General features: G+C 44.3%; 1 protein-coding gene across 3 annotated transcripts in view; it reads left to right on the top strand.

Annotated features, from left to right (window-relative positions):
- Nucleotides 1-14,638, top strand: part of sipa1l3 (signal-induced proliferation-associated 1 like 3) — a 94,235-nt gene extending 79,597 nt beyond the window's left edge. For all 3 annotated transcript variants that reach the window (XM_066704030.1, XM_066704031.1, XM_066704029.1), the window contains 6 exons: nt 3,123-3,288; nt 3,941-4,118; nt 4,605-4,751; nt 6,250-6,370; nt 8,691-8,772; nt 8,973-14,638. In XM_066704030.1, coding sequence (XP_066560127.1) covers nt 3,123-3,288; nt 3,941-4,118; nt 4,605-4,751; nt 6,250-6,370; nt 8,691-8,772; nt 8,973-9,116 — 838 coding nt within the window. In that variant the 3' untranslated portion in view covers nt 9,117-14,638. The remainder of the gene's footprint in view (nt 1-3,122; nt 3,289-3,940; nt 4,119-4,604; nt 4,752-6,249; nt 6,371-8,690; nt 8,773-8,972) is intronic.
- Nucleotides 14,639-15,840: the final 1,202 nt, after the last annotated feature.

Raw genomic sequence — 15,840 nt, 5'->3', positions numbered from 1 at the left:
GCTCGATGAATGAACAGTGAGTGCTTTGGAAATGCTTATCAAACAGGAAATGCTGTAATCTCCTAGAGGGAAACCTGATTAGTATTATTCATGATTACAATGACTGGAATGATTATTACACATTTGTGCAGTTACAATAGTACATGTATTATTATTTGGCTGACCTCTATTTCCAGGACGCACTATAAATGTACATGCAACTGTAAAATTTTACACTGCCCAAAAGTTACAGAAGTGTACAGTGGTTTCAGCAGCACATGTACAGCATAACAAAGCAATGACACAGGAGAGAACCACAGCCTATCAACACCCACTGTCTACAATGAAACACTCAAGAGACAGTGGGATTGTGCAGATTAATGCTGTCAAATGCAGTGAGTTACAGTGACAGTTCTACACACTAGTGAGCGCCCACACAGACACCGTGGTGCTTTTATTAGAAGACATCCTGCTTTTGCAGTGACATAATAGAGTAGTAAACAATAGAGGACGGGGGGGGTAATCTGTACCAGCTGCTGGCGTCTGTCGTTCTCGCTGTTTCCAATAAACAACATGCGCGGGATTTCCTGTGGACAAGGCTTTGAAAAAAGCTGCTTTTGGTTTTGATGGAATGGGAGAGAGGATGGGTGAAAGAGCTGCGGTAACCAACAGCCAGTCAGTCTCTCTGATGTGAACCCTTTCAAACCCAGGATTACATCAACCTGTCGACACGATCTAAAGTTCCCTTTGCTTGCGCGTCAGGATCTCACAGATGATCCAATGGGATTTGTAGATATAGGCCTAAGCGTAAACTTGCTCTGCCTGAAACAGCAATGGTCCGGTCTCTGTTCATAATAGCCTTCATCTTTAATAATAGTAATTGTAATAATGAAAATAACTCCCTGCCAGTGACTTTCACTACTTTCAGGAAATGGAGTTGGTGATGACAGGTGCACATTTACATTTGTAAACGTATTAAACTGTTGGGCAGGATGCAATTTTGGTGAAAATATCTGTTCATTTAGGGGATAGTGATGTAAAGTAAGTATTTTAAGAATTATAGTGATCATTTTACACAAACTCCATAGGTTTTCACACACCGGGAGCTCCAGGGCAAGGCACCATGCTGTTCCTAGGGGCTACAGATCAAAGCCTCATTGGGGCTCTTATCTACCCTTGCGGAATCACTGTAAACTGGCCTTTTATCTACAGCGCCTCAGACTCCCCCTGTGAAAGTGTTTGTTCTTTTGCCTTGTTGTGAAATGAGTTGGGTCTTGTTAAAGTCTCTGAAGTGCCGTAGTAAATGCGGGCACAGCTGCTTATGATTCAATCTCTGGGTTTCTGGATTTCTTTTGTTTTTTTTCTTGGTTTCTTTACATTGGTCAATTTATTTTATTCTTTACTCCCAACCAACCTTACCCCTCCCCTTCCCTCCCTTGTTAGTGCCACCCACCCTGTTTTAAGGGGAACTGCAGGGAGAGGTTTAGTTAAAGAAGGGAACATTAAAACCTCCCATTGCACAGCACTGAGATCTCGTTTGGGGTTTAAAAGCTGCAGGGCTCTTGTGCCAGTTAATTGTACTCGTAAAGCTCAATTAGGCAAATACACATCTAATCAAAAGTATTACCACTCTTCATTAGAAATGACACAATTTCATGACTCATTTCGGTTAGATAAATATTGTTTGTTAAAATATGCTTGTTTCTCAATTCTTTAATTTACTGATGTTGAGCCCTGGTTCAGCCTGGGGGAAACTGTAAAGATTCCACTTGTTTGAACTGACTTTAGGATGCATCTCTGTCCTTGTGAATGTGAACGATGTGAAAGCAACAAGAAGAAGTACTTGCACATTTTGTCCATCTTTGTAATTACACTGCAGTTAATTGGTTTGGAACATCCAATGCAGGCGTGAACATGTTCTTTTTGTCAACTTAAACCCGGGATTCACCAGACAGCAGTTTTATTAAACAGAAGTACAAAAACAAAAGAAAGCACACGCACACAAAAAATCTTAAGCAATAAACCGAAACTGCTCCCCTCCTTATGCCATTAATAGACACATTAAGCAGTGGTTTAAAGACTGAAGATTACTGATTTTAAGGTAGCTTAATCATCGAAAGATTAAAATCAAGACATGTTGAGACACAGCTAATGCTGTACCTTACCAGCCAAAGGAATCTCTTCCCTGATGCTGGTCCTGACGGCACCCAGGTGCATTGTGGTCTGGGCAGATTCCCATCCACAGCTGTATTCCTGAGTATAGCTAGGTTATGAGTGCTTATATAGGGCAACAGGCTATTGCATTTTCAAGCTCCTGGTCTATGCAGTTCTCTCCCTTCATTTCAACATTTATCCCTATGAGTTGGCATTATGAATGTGTCTGGTGGTCAGAAAGTATCTAATGATGCTGTGTAGAGTACTATGCAAATGTAACATATTAGAATTCTGGGGCAGGGGTGGCTGTCTAAGTAGGCAAATGACAAATAGGCAAAAGGCAATCTTCATTAAGGGCTTATAAATGCCACCCATGCATTTGATTTCAACTTGGGATGGAAAAGTAAGCCAGAGCCACAAACGCTGACATGCATGACACTTTTAAGTGGCCTAATTAAAACATCAGGGAAAAACCAAATCAAATTAAACCACAGAGCAGAGACACGGTGCACAGACACAATGACACCGTAGACACAGTAGAAATCAAGACTTGCATTTATTACTTTTTAACTGGTTTCATAGAAGATGAAGGGGGTGAAGAAAAAAAATCTGAATACTTATTTCTGCAGTAAATTAACATTGCCTTGAGCGTGAAGCTTAATAAAAGACAGATCTGTACATGTACACCACAGTGAATACATATTCCAGTGAGTGTAATCTGGTGTTCCTTCTTGAAGCACCCTGATCACAAGAACCCAATATGTTTTATTGCTTTATGTGCCATGTGCCACTGCCAACGATCCCAGATTAGTTTTAATTGGCCCATAATTGAACAGGGTATACAAGAATATCCTCAGGCCAGCTTCCCTTTTACTTCTAAGAGAATGGTAGCAGGCTTTCTTAACTATGCTTGCAGCAATGTCTAGTAGTGCTGTGGATTCTGCCCATTGAGTCATCATATGTGTGTCTGTTTGTTCCCTTCTCTCCAGGCAAGTAGACAGCAACGCCAAGAACGTGTTCGGTCAGCCGCGGCTCCGGGCGTCACTGAGGGACCTGCGCTCCCCAAGGAAGACCTACAAGTCCACCATCGAGGACGACCTGAAGAAACTCATCATCATGGACAACCCCAGCTCTGAGCTCCAGGACAAGGATGGGGTGAGTCCCATCACACGCCCCCCTCCCCGGACCCCACCCACCTCACCACCGTTGATGAAAGTCCAGCATTGTTAAGCTGCACGGCACGACTGTTGCACTTCTAACATGACTCGGTCTCCTACACATGTGACACTGTTTTGCTGGGTGTCAGCTTGGGTTCATTGACTAGGCCTGATTAAGACATTTGCATAGCAGACTGGACAACGAGAGATAAAGACATACAGATGGTGGAGGTGAGGGGAGGTCTTTGGAAGGCATGACAAAGACTGAGGATGATGACGATGCTACCTGGGCTTCCCTATGGTTATACCCCCTCCACTCTGTGCTGCATTTAAACTTTAAAAATGCCATGATATATTACAGTAAATGCACTGTCCCTATTTAGTACCCTGAGTAACATCACAATAGTCTCATACCTGTCAAACAAAGTGCAAAAATGGCTGAACCTCAGGAAAGCACAGTGAATGGAAAGTAAAATGTAGAAGAAAAAGCATTTTCAATTCCTAGGACAAGTTGTTTTAGTTTTCTCTTAGAAAAAGTGACGTTTTAACTTTCAAAGTAAGCCCTTCAGGTTGAATCAAGAACCTGGGCATGTGAGATGGCCGCGTGACATGACAGGGTGCATTGTAACCCAGTGTGTTGTCGCCCTCAGTCTCCCAGAAAGACCCTGCAGCGCACCTTTTCTGACGAGAGCATCTGCAGCGGCCGCCGGGACCCCAGCTACGCCAGCTTCGACCCCACAGTGCCCAATGACGTCCTGTTCTCCAGCACCCTGCCCTTGCGGCGCACCCACGGGCCCTCAGGCTCCGGCCTGCTGCCTGACAAGAAGTGTAAGTCCTTGGGGCGTCACGGGGGCAACGGTCTGGGATCCTGTTACAGCCAGGCTCGGGGACTTGGGCACTGCCATTCATTGCACTGTAGGATTTTATTCGCCCGGTCAGACCCTTGCTTGCTCACCTGGCCCCTGGCTGTGCATTATTTCTAGTTAGAGAGAGTCTAAAATCCGGACTAAGATTTCAGTTTCATTATGCTGTTTTTTTTAGTTATTTCTGGTTTTGTTTTTTATCTAAAATTTTCCAACTTCCAGAAGCTCAGAGCTTTTCATTTTTTAGGAATGCCTCCTGCAGCTGCACTGTTCATAAGTATCTGAGCTGGGCAACATCATCCACTATGAATACATCACAGATCTGCCCACAGGAAACCAGGCTTTGACTAAATTATGCTCTTTGAAAATGTTGTGTTGTCCTTTTTTCCTGCAACTCTTTGCTGCTGTTCAGAGTGATGCACACGCTATGTTTTCTTCTCCCGCCATCCAGCCAACATCTCAGCCTCAGAGCTGTCCCTCACAGAGGCCCGGGACAAGGCCCCCCTGCGCCGTCTGGACCCAGGAATGATGCCGCTGCCCGACACCGCCTGTGGGCTGGAGTGGGCCAGCCTGGTCAACGCTGCCAAAGCATATGAAGGTAGGGGTTGCCCAACTGGTCAGGCTGCACTGCTCCACTTAGCTCAGCTTCACTTAGCGTACAGCGTTCTCTTTGGATGGACATTTCAGTCATCCCCATATACATCGAGTTGATTTTCTGAGATCAGGAACAGTTTTTTTTTTTTTTTGTCATCTATCTTTTTAATGGGTTTTTGTGGTGAGCCTTTTTTATTTTATTGATAGTGAGGTGGGGTTGCATCTCCCCTTTTAAGAAAAACAAACCCTTGTGCAATTATCCACAAATTACCTGAAGCTCTGATTAATAAATTAGATCATTTTCATCACTAGTGAAACTATATTTACACACACACACACACATACATTTTTATATATTCACACACACATTATCTGCAGAGTAAAACGTAGCTTAATGGTTTGTAAAGCAACAGTGCAGGGGGCGAGGGCCTGGGAGGGAGCTGCTATTGTCCTCTACACAGACAGGCCCGTTCTGAGCTCAGGAACCCGACACTCCTGAGATCCTGTCACTGGATACCTCCCACTCCGTCTGGCCACAAAGGGCCGCTGTGGTCGCCCATGCTGAGAGATCGTGGGAGCGCGCCCCCAGCCGACGCCTGTTCCTGGGCCTAAATGATCTCCTCAGCCTGTGTGCAGTGCCACAGACCTGGTACTGGAAAAAACTAACAGCCTGGCAGCCCCTCTGAGACCCACTTCATTGTTATACCTAGACAACTCGCTGAGAGAAAGTCCCATGTAGAATTGCTGTCAGACCCATTCAGCTGAATCAGTGCTGAATCAGGACAGCATGTTATTATCATATTATCAATGTAGTTTTTAGCTTCTTTTATGGGCTGTGACACTATTCAATTTGTACAGATATATCTCTGAACCAGTTGCATGATACTGTGAATTTCCTTTATTTAGCCCCTGTGGCCTATAGAGAGAGGAAAAAAAATTACCAGCATGGCTGGCTTAGCATTACAGGAAGTGCAGGAAAGGCATTTTTATCTGTAAATGCACAATTAATAGCTTTCAGATAGAAATTGTTTAATGCTGTTGCTGTGCAAGAAAAAATCTAAATCAAGTCAATTAATGCTGTTTTGAAGGCAAATGGTGGTCACACCAAATATGGATTTGATTGCAAAGTGAGTGAACAGAAGAAAAATCTCATTTTGTTAATTGATAAATATAATCTATTAACATGTCTATTTATGAAAGCATTCTTACTTTACAGCATTTTTTCACACATGCCCAAAACGTTTGCACAGTACTGTATATAGGTTTTATTATATATATATATATATATATATATATATATATAATTTTTTTTTTTTTTTTTTTTTTTTTTCTTTCTTTGTAACTTCACCGTGAAGAAAATCAGTTTTACCTGAACGATTTTGACAGGCATTCAGTTGCTGGTGTGTTTGGTAGCTTTGCAGGACTTGCTGCAGTCCGAGTGTGTGTATGGCAGTGCACTTTCTCCTGCAGGGCGGCTGATGTCTGTGTGTTGTGTTTTCCAGTGCAGAGAGCTGTGTCACTGTTCTCCCTCAGTGAGCCCCTGGCAGGATCCGACCTCCGCACGGCCTCCAGCCCTGTGCACTCCCACACCCCCCAGACACCCCGGACCACCCCCACCTTCAGGTACGCACATCCCGACCCCTCAGCTCCTAGTCCCAGTGTCTTCCCTGTGGCTATGACCATGACAAACAGCGTGACCTGTACCTGAACTACAGTGCCTATAGGAAACATTCACCCCCCCTTGGACTTTATCACATTTTGTTGCGTTTCTTTTTCCATTGACTTACACAATCTGCTCCACACTTTTCAATGTGGGAAACAATGGAGGGGCTGAAAACAAAATCAATAAAAAAAATAAACTGACAAGTTTTCATTAGGTAAGTATTCATTCAGGCGTATAAAAAGATTTAAAAGACATAGCTGTGCTCCAAGGAATAGTCGATCATTAAGAAGGTACCACCTAGAATCTTCTTAGAAAAGGCTGAACTCCCAAACTAAGAAGCCAAAAAAAAAAAAAAAAATGTCCATGTGTCAGCAATAGGTCAGATACTCAAACAAACTGGCCTCTATGGAAGAATGACAAGAAAGAAGCCATTTCTGAAAAAAGACAAATTTCAAATCTCTCTGAATTTGCAAAAAGGCAAGTGGGAGACTGTTTAGAAGATATGGCAAAAGATTCTGTGGTCCGCTGAAAATAAAAGGGAAATATTTGGCCTAAATGCAAAGCCTTATGTGTGGCGCAAACCCAACACAGCGCATCACCCAGGTAATGCCATCCCTACTGTGAAACATGGTGGTGGCAGCAGCATCATGTTATGGGGATAAGATGAAAAGGACAAAGGAAGCTTGTCAGGGTGGAGGGCAAATTGGATGGAGCTAAATACATGCAAATCCTTGAGGAAAAGCTTCAGGCTGCAAGAGACCCAAGACTGGACAGAGTTTCACCTTTCAGCAGGACAATGACCCTAAGCACAGCCAAAGCGACCCTGGAGTGGCTTAAAAACATAGAAGTGAATGTCCTACCGTGGCTCAGTCAAAGCACAGGATCTGATTGAGAATATGTGCCAAGACTTTAAGATTGCTGTCCACCAAAAATGCACATCCAACTTTACAGAGCTTGAACAATTTTGCCAAGAATGGGCCCATATTGCACAATCCAGATGTGCAAACCTGGTAGAGACTTACCCTTTAGTCCCATTTCAATTTGTAGAATGTGAAGAAGTCCAAGGGGGGTGATTACTTCCTACAGGCACTGTATATGAGGTTTTAACCAGTTTCAGGGTTGTTAACCGTATTCTCATGTGTTCACAAGTGAACAATGTTAGTAATTGAGCATTCAAGCAAACAAACCGTGACTTGCGGAATGAAGCAGACTCTGGGCTTTGTGGACTGGCTAGAGGGGATATGCAGGTGTTTGTTCCAAATGATCTCTCATTTAATACGTTTTCTAATGAAAGGTTTCTAAATTCTTTGTCATCTAATTGAGTTAAACCCTGCTCTCCAAGACAGGTTGTTCTAGCCATCCATTCTATTTTATTCTCCCCTCTTTTAATGCTTATACTGTAACAATACAGCACCATCTGTTGGACAGTGATGGGATATTCACCTCTTCATTGCCCAGAATAGCAGTTTACAGTCTCTCTCCCAGGCCCTAATTGGAGTCACCCCAAAACAAATTGCCACTAAATCACTTTTCAGCTTGTGTATCATTCCAAAGAGGATCTCCTAAGCAATTTCACAGAGTAGATGGATGGCCACCACTTGTCCGCTTATTGTATATAATTCCTTTGTTATGCTTTGTACACACACACACATCCTATCTCACAGTTACTATAGATCTACTCTTTTGTGACACGTATCATCAGGCCAGACTATTTCTGTGCGATGATTTGGTATGTTAGGACCCATCAGAAATGCATTCAAGTGAGCTGTGCAACTCATTAACGCAAAACCATACGAAACAGCCAGTGTTGTACACCTCTACAGGACTTATATTTCAGTTTGATGTTAAGGCTCTGCACAGATTTTGTAGGGCAAAGTGCTGTTGGAGTTTCAGTGATGTGTTGTGAAGGAGCTGGAAGGGGAGGTTGAAGGGACAGCTGATGTGAATTCCCACTGTCAGAACAGATCTGATCACTGTTAGGCGCTGTTTGACTTCATCTGTATTAGTTTAGCTCAACACTTATATACTTTGAAGAGAGAGAGAGAGAGAGAGAGAGAGACCCTGGCAGTTCTTACTGAGTCCTTGAACTAACCTGAACGATGCAGCCACCCCACTCCATGCATCCTGAGCCCATATGTCCCCGTTTCCTTGAGGCATGTGTGTGCGTGTGTGCGTGTGTGTGCGTGTGTGTGCGTGTGTGTGTGTGTGTGTGTGTGTGTGTGTGTGTGTGTTGTGGGGGTGCAGAGGCTCTGACTGACGCTGTGCTGCTGTTGATTTCAGCGAGGAGATTTCCAGCGACCTGTCAGGCAGGATCTACCACCTGGAGGTGATGTTGAAGCAGCTCAATAACGACCTAGAAAAGGTAAGGGCAGCACTGGCATCTCCAATATGATCAATAATCCATAAACAGATCATAGTCTGGGCATGATGTGCTTTAGAGCCCTAGTGTTTTTAATGGGTTCAAACTGCCCTGCATCAGAAAAGAAACACACAAGGTTTTGAGAATAGAATAACGAATGTTCCCTGTCCTTCAACATGTGCTTCTGTGTGTGTGTCTTTCAGGAGAAGCAGGACAAGGTGGCCCTGCTGGTAGAGGTGGCCAACCTGCGCGAGAACAACCAGCGGCTGCAGGAAGAGTCGCTCACAGCCAGCGAGCAGCTCAAGAAGTTCAGCCAGATGTTCAGCGGCCCAGGCGAGCGCAAATAGAGGAGGGGGGGTGGGAGTAGGAAGGGGTTTGCTGAAGACAGGACACACCCGGCCCTCCTCTGTTTCACTCACACACCCTCCCACCGGCCTGTCCACCCCTAACCCAACTTCAACCTTCTTTTGGACTTCACCACCACTTCTCCCCACACCCTCCGAAACAGGGGGGGCCCTGGGTGTGAGACTGGGGCAGAGGCTGGAGTGTGGAGGCAGCCTGGCCTCCAGGGTCAGAGCCAAATCAGTGCAGCTAGTTAGTAATGCTCCCACACCGCACTCCTCGGCCGGACTCGTGTGTGTGACATTTTCTGGGGGTGTCTGGGAGCCGAGCTGGTGAAGGATTGGATTCGGCAGCTTATGGGAAAGGACTTCTGGGATGGAGAGGCCAGGATTTGAAGCAGACGCCAAAGGAGTGAAAAGAACACCCCAGGAACCTCTCCCCCACCGTGTCTTCTTTCAGCAATGGGCAAACATGACTTATTTTTTATATATATATACCTGGGGAAATGCAGCCCTCCCTCCCTGTCTTTGCTAAGTCTCTCTCTCAGCTCAGACTGGGCAACAATTCCCAGCTCCCACTGACTTGTCTGTTTACTAGAGCCAGTTTGAGCGATAAAGGTACTTTTTTTTTTTGTCGGGTCAGTCTTAAAACTCTGAAACACGTTTTATTTTTAATGATTATTATATTTTATTGCTTTTATATTAAGATGATCAGAATTATTATTGTTATTTGTTCAATTTTGTTTTTAATTTAAGGCTTACTTAATCTTCCATCAGCCCTAGGCCAGTCTCGGCATGTCAGCGCCCTCCTCCACTGACACCCAGTGGGTTTAAACACTTACTGGCTTCAGTTAATTGTCATATTAATGCCAGCTGTTGTATTCTCTTACCCCCAGCATCACCATATCTCCCCCTGGCCACTTGTACAGACCCTTGTTCACCTCTGAATCCTAAAAGGTTTCTTTCATATTGCCCAGAAGCACCCCAAACTCTTACACGTTAAACGGAGGAAACTCAAAGATAACAAAAGAGAAACGAATGAAACACAGGATTCTATCAATCCGAATGCTGCTGCTGGGTGTAAGAGATTTTTTCCTCTTGCCTTTCTTTTACTATCTCTCTATGAGATCTGCTGATCCTTTGTCTGCACAACCAGAGTAGGGGCAATCCTCCCAGCTGATGGAAGGTTATGTAAGTGCCAGCTGATTCTATCTTATTAGCTTTTGGGGGTCATCTCACTTTTACAATCAGATACTTGATCTTCTAACAGCCTTGCTTCACAGTGGGATTATTTTTCTTTTTTTATAATCGAGAGACCCACACTTTGAAGTTGCCTGCTCTCAGACACAGCCAAGCCGAAGAACGCAGATGGCAGTACAGCCGGGGTGCAGAAAGTATTTCAAAACCATGCTGACTGACTATCCAGAACTCCCAGTTTCTTGCGTGTCTGATAGCAGATCGTCCCAGGGGGGAATACAGGCTGGCATTGGACGTCCTAGTCTGATAACAAGAGCCACTGCAGTACTGTTAGGGCAAGTTTCTCCCAGCTAATCCAGTGTGCCAGTCGCAAGCAGTCTTGTCTGCTTTACCTGGCACAGATCAAGGGTGGGGAAGGGAACAGCAAAAAGAAACAAACCAAAAACTCTACAAGCCGTCCCAGTGTTCACTCTGGGGCTCCTCTCACTGTGCTCCCCCCCTCCCAATACCTCTCACCTCCTCTCCAGAACAGAGTTGAAACCTCACATTCATAACCACTGTAAGTCCTGCAGCTTTCGCAAACACTTTGCCTCCCCAATCGGTGTTGTATGGTCACCCCTCCCTTCCACAGGCGGTGAAGAAAAGTAGCGTCCCCTTACTGAGCACATCGTTTCCTGCTGTTGTCCCCTTCATTCAGGTACGACTGCAATGACTGACCCAAACCTACCCCGATGTGTGTGAAATACTATAAAACTGTGTCAAACACTTAGAAACTTCCTGCCTGTGGAATTAAATGAGCAGGGGGCGGACTGGGCTGACCTGGATTGCAGGATTGAAGCACAGTAGAGGAAACTACAACAACCCAATCTACAAAACCTGCTTTCCCACTTGACTGGACTTCAGTCTAACACAACCTAGTATGGGAACCCCCTTCTCCCCACCTCACCTTCCCTCTTTCGTCCCCAGCTGTTGAGTTGGTGCAGATTTGAAAACAGTTCCTTCCCATTTCCCTCTCTACCTACTATCTATGCAGCTTCACCTAGATGAGACCAAAGCGCTGAATCCACAGAAACAGATCCGACTTCCCTACAGCAGCCGAGGGGGACTGGCCGGAAGGGTAGGCCAGGACAGGGATGTGTGGCGAACAGGAGCCTGGTCTGGGTGGCAGGGATGCAGATGCGAGATGTTGCTGCCCTGGCCCCGGTTCAACCGTCCAACACCCAGCCAAGCATAGCAATAACACAGCCGCCCCATTCCCAGAAGAGTCCCATCACACGCGTCTCTGCCAAGTGGGCGGCCTCCCAAGATCCTCCTGAACGACAGCTGAGGTCCACATAGCGTCTTAACCGTGCCATTCGACGTACGCAGACCGACTCCCCAGCCTTCTAGCAGCTGTCCCTGTTATGTCAGTCCCCCCACCGACTATAACATCAAATTTAAAATGTTTTTCTCTGATCACCTTCGGAAGAAAAAGGAAAAAGAATCTCAGAATATCTGTAAGCTAGTCAGTAAGGCTGAGACATTTGTTGCAAACCCACCTTGGAAAAGTGCACTAAAAATGGAAAAGAAGCTAAAGGATTTTACCCCATAAGAAACCGAACCTCTGTGTACACTGAATGCTGTGTGTTCCCTTTCATCATAACCAATGTGACGACTGAGTGTCAGACAGCGTTTGGCCCCCGTGTCTCACCCAGGTCTGCCCGGGCTGACGTTTGTTTGCTTTCAAACCTTACTGTGACAATAACTGACTAAGGCATCAGCTTCCACACTACAGAGCTTCATCCTGCAGGCCTCTCTAGATCACCAGTCATGGAATAATCTAGAACAAGGTTGGTTGGGGGGTGCGGGGCTTCAGACCAATGAAGCCTGTTAACGGAGTCTTTTGAACTAGTGAGCTACCATTAAACCAGCCCTGCCGATCACCGGGACTTGGGCTGGCCGTAGACCTGTAGAGGAATCGGCAACACTAATGGGACAGAGGGCACTTTAATCCGAGGATTGGCGTTTTTCGGCTCAGGAAGACAGTCAAACACAGGAAAAAAAAAAAAAAAACACCCCCCCCCTCCTGTGTCGGAGTGTTAAACATGCTTTATGATACAAAAAGAACAATTAAAACAAGAGAAACACTATATTTGTATAAATCGTTCCATTTTGTTTGCAAGACCATAGGTTTTTCCACTTTTTTTTCTCTCCGAGATTCCAGAATAAACTGACAAAAGGCATTCAGTCTGTTGATCTCAAGACAGAAGTGTAAAATAGTTTAATATAAAATATCTTTAACTGTAGCCACTGTGCTGTGATCTGGAGGCGCTGAGATTGTGTGTGTGGAGGCTCTTCATATAGGCCCTGGAGGAAGCCTGACAAATAGTAACTATTGAGAAGGGATGCCATTTATGACCATGTAACAAAACCAAGTCAAATGGGAACTCTGGTTTGACTATAGGATTGAGAACAAAAACAAAGATTAAAAAGTTCTGGTTTGATGAACAAACATTTTTCATATAATATATTCAGTTACAATATTAAACCTACATATTTACAACCATCCTTTACCATCTCCATGAGAAAAAGGACAAAAAACATGTGCTACTACACTACTTTGAGCAAGCAAAATACAGATTTCAGCGCCAGTGTTTTAGTCGCAAACCCTTTGAGCAAAACAGCTCCTCAACCATGTGCTGCATCTACAACACTATTTACCAATGCTCTGTCTCTCTGTTGTAAGACATAGAGGAAATTATAAAATTAGTAAATAATTCAATGAATATAACACGAAAGAAAGGTCTATAGTTTTTTTTTTGTTTTTTTTATGGGTGCATAGAATCGATATCCCTGTCCACGGGTATATTTTTGGGGGCTATAGATTATTTTTTTACCTTTTTAAAGAAAGAAATATTTAAATAAAAACACAGGATTCGCGCTCTGCATTGTTTTCAAGGTGTAAGCCATGTTAGCCTGGACTGATGCCCACTGCTGTGATTTCCACCAAGCACCCCAAACCGCCTGAGCATCTGTAATGCATCACTGGGGCCGTGCTGATTCGTTTAAATTCAATCGACCAAAGCACAACGGCGACATAACTGAATTGCAGGTGACGAGCTTGAAACTAGTTGGTATTTTTGTAATGCCATTTTAACTTGCCTCTTCCACCAAGAGAGATTACGGATGTGCAGATGTAAAAATTAATCTATTTTTAAAAAATGCCACAGTCCGAGTCTTTTAACCAGGCAGAACAGGCTTGTTATTAATTCATGACAAGTTAAATTAATTGGGCATGGCCAAAAATAACCTCTACTTCACATGCCTCCTGTCTCCTGTCACTGAGAATCATGCAGCTGCAGTGTCAAAGCCTTACCGATGACATCAGCGATTTTTGTTTAGTTTAGTTTTTTTACATGTGTGTTTGTGGTACAGTGTAGGCCTTGTAGTCAGCCAGTAGACCAAGACTGCTTCTTTGGGCAGTTGCAGGGGTGGGGTGGGTTGGGGGGGTGGTAGCGGATTCTCCTGATGCAATAAGTGAGTGTAGGTGTGCCTGTGTGTGTGTGTGTGTGCGCGTGCCTGTGCTTGCCTGTGTGTATGTGTGTGTTGTTTCTCGCAGTTGTACTCCTTTGCCATGCCAGGGTTCGGTTGGCGCGGGTGTGATTTCGGCTCGTTGGAGGGTGCTATTGAAAATCCCTGCAGGAAGCGGTCACAGCCCAGCCTACTAGCTCCTGCTCTCGATCACCCCCAGCTTCTAATCAAGCCGTGGGGACACACTGACTAATCCAGGAGTTTATGATCAAAGTTCGAAGCCAGCATCTAACCAGTCTTCACTGCTTTAATGTTGTGTTGAAAACCCCTTAACTCAAGATGTCCATCCATTCTTGAGCTCTATTAGTCAATAAAGGATTGCCAGTGAATGCCCAGGGCCTGAAACGGGACTCGCTGCTTCTGCAGAACTCTCCTTTCTCTGTGTCCAGCTGCAGATCAGTTGAGGAGTACTTCCATATCTGAGCTTTTTATGCACAAATAGGAATAGTTGCCTGTTTTATCAACAAGACGAATCTGTAAAAGAAATAAAGAAAAAAAACAATTGACGGGCAAGTAGGCAGGAGGAAAAGCTACTCCCCCACTGTGACCGCTTCTTGCTTCCAAAGATTTATTTTGTTCTCTGTCAGCTGTGCGTGATTATTGTTCAGTACTGACCGATCATAGGAGCGCAGTACAACTGGAATCTCAGAATGCATAGGACTAGTTTTTGTAGGAAAATGAAAAGAATATGATTTTTTTTAAATTATATAGATCTCAGAAGACCACACTAAAAAAAAAAAAAAAAAAAAAAAAAAAAGAAATGTGCTGTGATTATTTTAATGTTAACTGCACCAACATTGTCTTAAGTTTTGTTTTTGTTTTTTTTAATGACTATGATTATTATTTATTTGGTTCATGATTGATATTCATTTACTTTTTAAACCATCTGGGTTTATGGCTGCAGTGGGGGAAAACAAATATCTGACACTTTTATTTTATTTTGTATTATGGTTATTCAAGGAAACTCCCAATGTTTCAGTATTTGTCTTCAATCTCCTCTCTTCCATGACCTCAGGGTCTTCTGGTTCCAGCTCAGGGTCTGTCCTGTTTGATGGCATATTCCTGTTGGAATTCTGCACCCTGTTTCTGGCCACTAAATCAGTAACAGGGATATGCAGTATTTCTTAATCTCCCAATATAGAGAGCAAGTGCCCCTGGTCCACAAATAGTGTAAACCCTTGTGACCAGTTCATTTCTCCAAAAGGCTATTATTGCCATCCATTGTAGTGAAACCATGCCCCTTTAATGCAACCCTGTGATGAATTCTCACAGTAGTTAAGTCTGTATGAGTTACAAAATAACTGAAGAACAGAGCAGCGGGAGCAGAATTCCAACTGAGGAGGAGGATGTAAGAGACGGCAGGTACAGTATCCTGGAGAGTGAGGTTACACTTCCTCAGCTAATAAAGTGACTGGACCAGTCGGATCACTGTGATCTGAGGGCTGGATGAGAAGACACTGTGAGCATCGCCAGCCCTCAGTGTCCTATAAGACCACAGCTGAGATTCTGGGAGCATCGGTTGTGTTTGAGAGTCCAGAGTTGTGGGAATCCAGTCATATCTCTGATCTAAAGTCTCTCTACAGATACATGAATCAATACAAAGACTGTATCTTTATCAGCTGCAAGGAAGCAAGTCTGTCTCTCGATCCTGTGCACAGGGGGGTCGGCATGTACTTGAGCAAGAAAGGGTATGAGGAAAGTTGGCCTCAGTCTTGTGAGACTGAAAGAAGTGGGGATGAGGGAGAGGAGATCATTGGCAGGCTGTAAAAGTGAACGGTATAGTCGGACTAAAACCATGAAAAGCAAGGAAGAGTTGAATACTCAGGGACACTGTGTCAGATAGCCTTGTTAAAAGCCTTGCAGGAGCGTGAGAAAGCAGTGAGAGCAGCTCTGGAGACAGACTTGTTCAGTTAAGCCAATACTTTAAAAGGTACAGGGAAGAGTACTTTTTTTTTTATTATTA

This window comes from Amia ocellicauda, chromosome 5 (assembly GCF_036373705.1).
Source record: "Amia ocellicauda isolate fAmiCal2 chromosome 5, fAmiCal2.hap1, whole genome shotgun sequence".
Lineage (NCBI taxonomy): Eukaryota > Metazoa > Chordata > Actinopteri > Amiiformes > Amiidae > Amia > Amia ocellicauda.
This window is presented reverse-complemented; position numbering and strand designations above follow the sequence as displayed.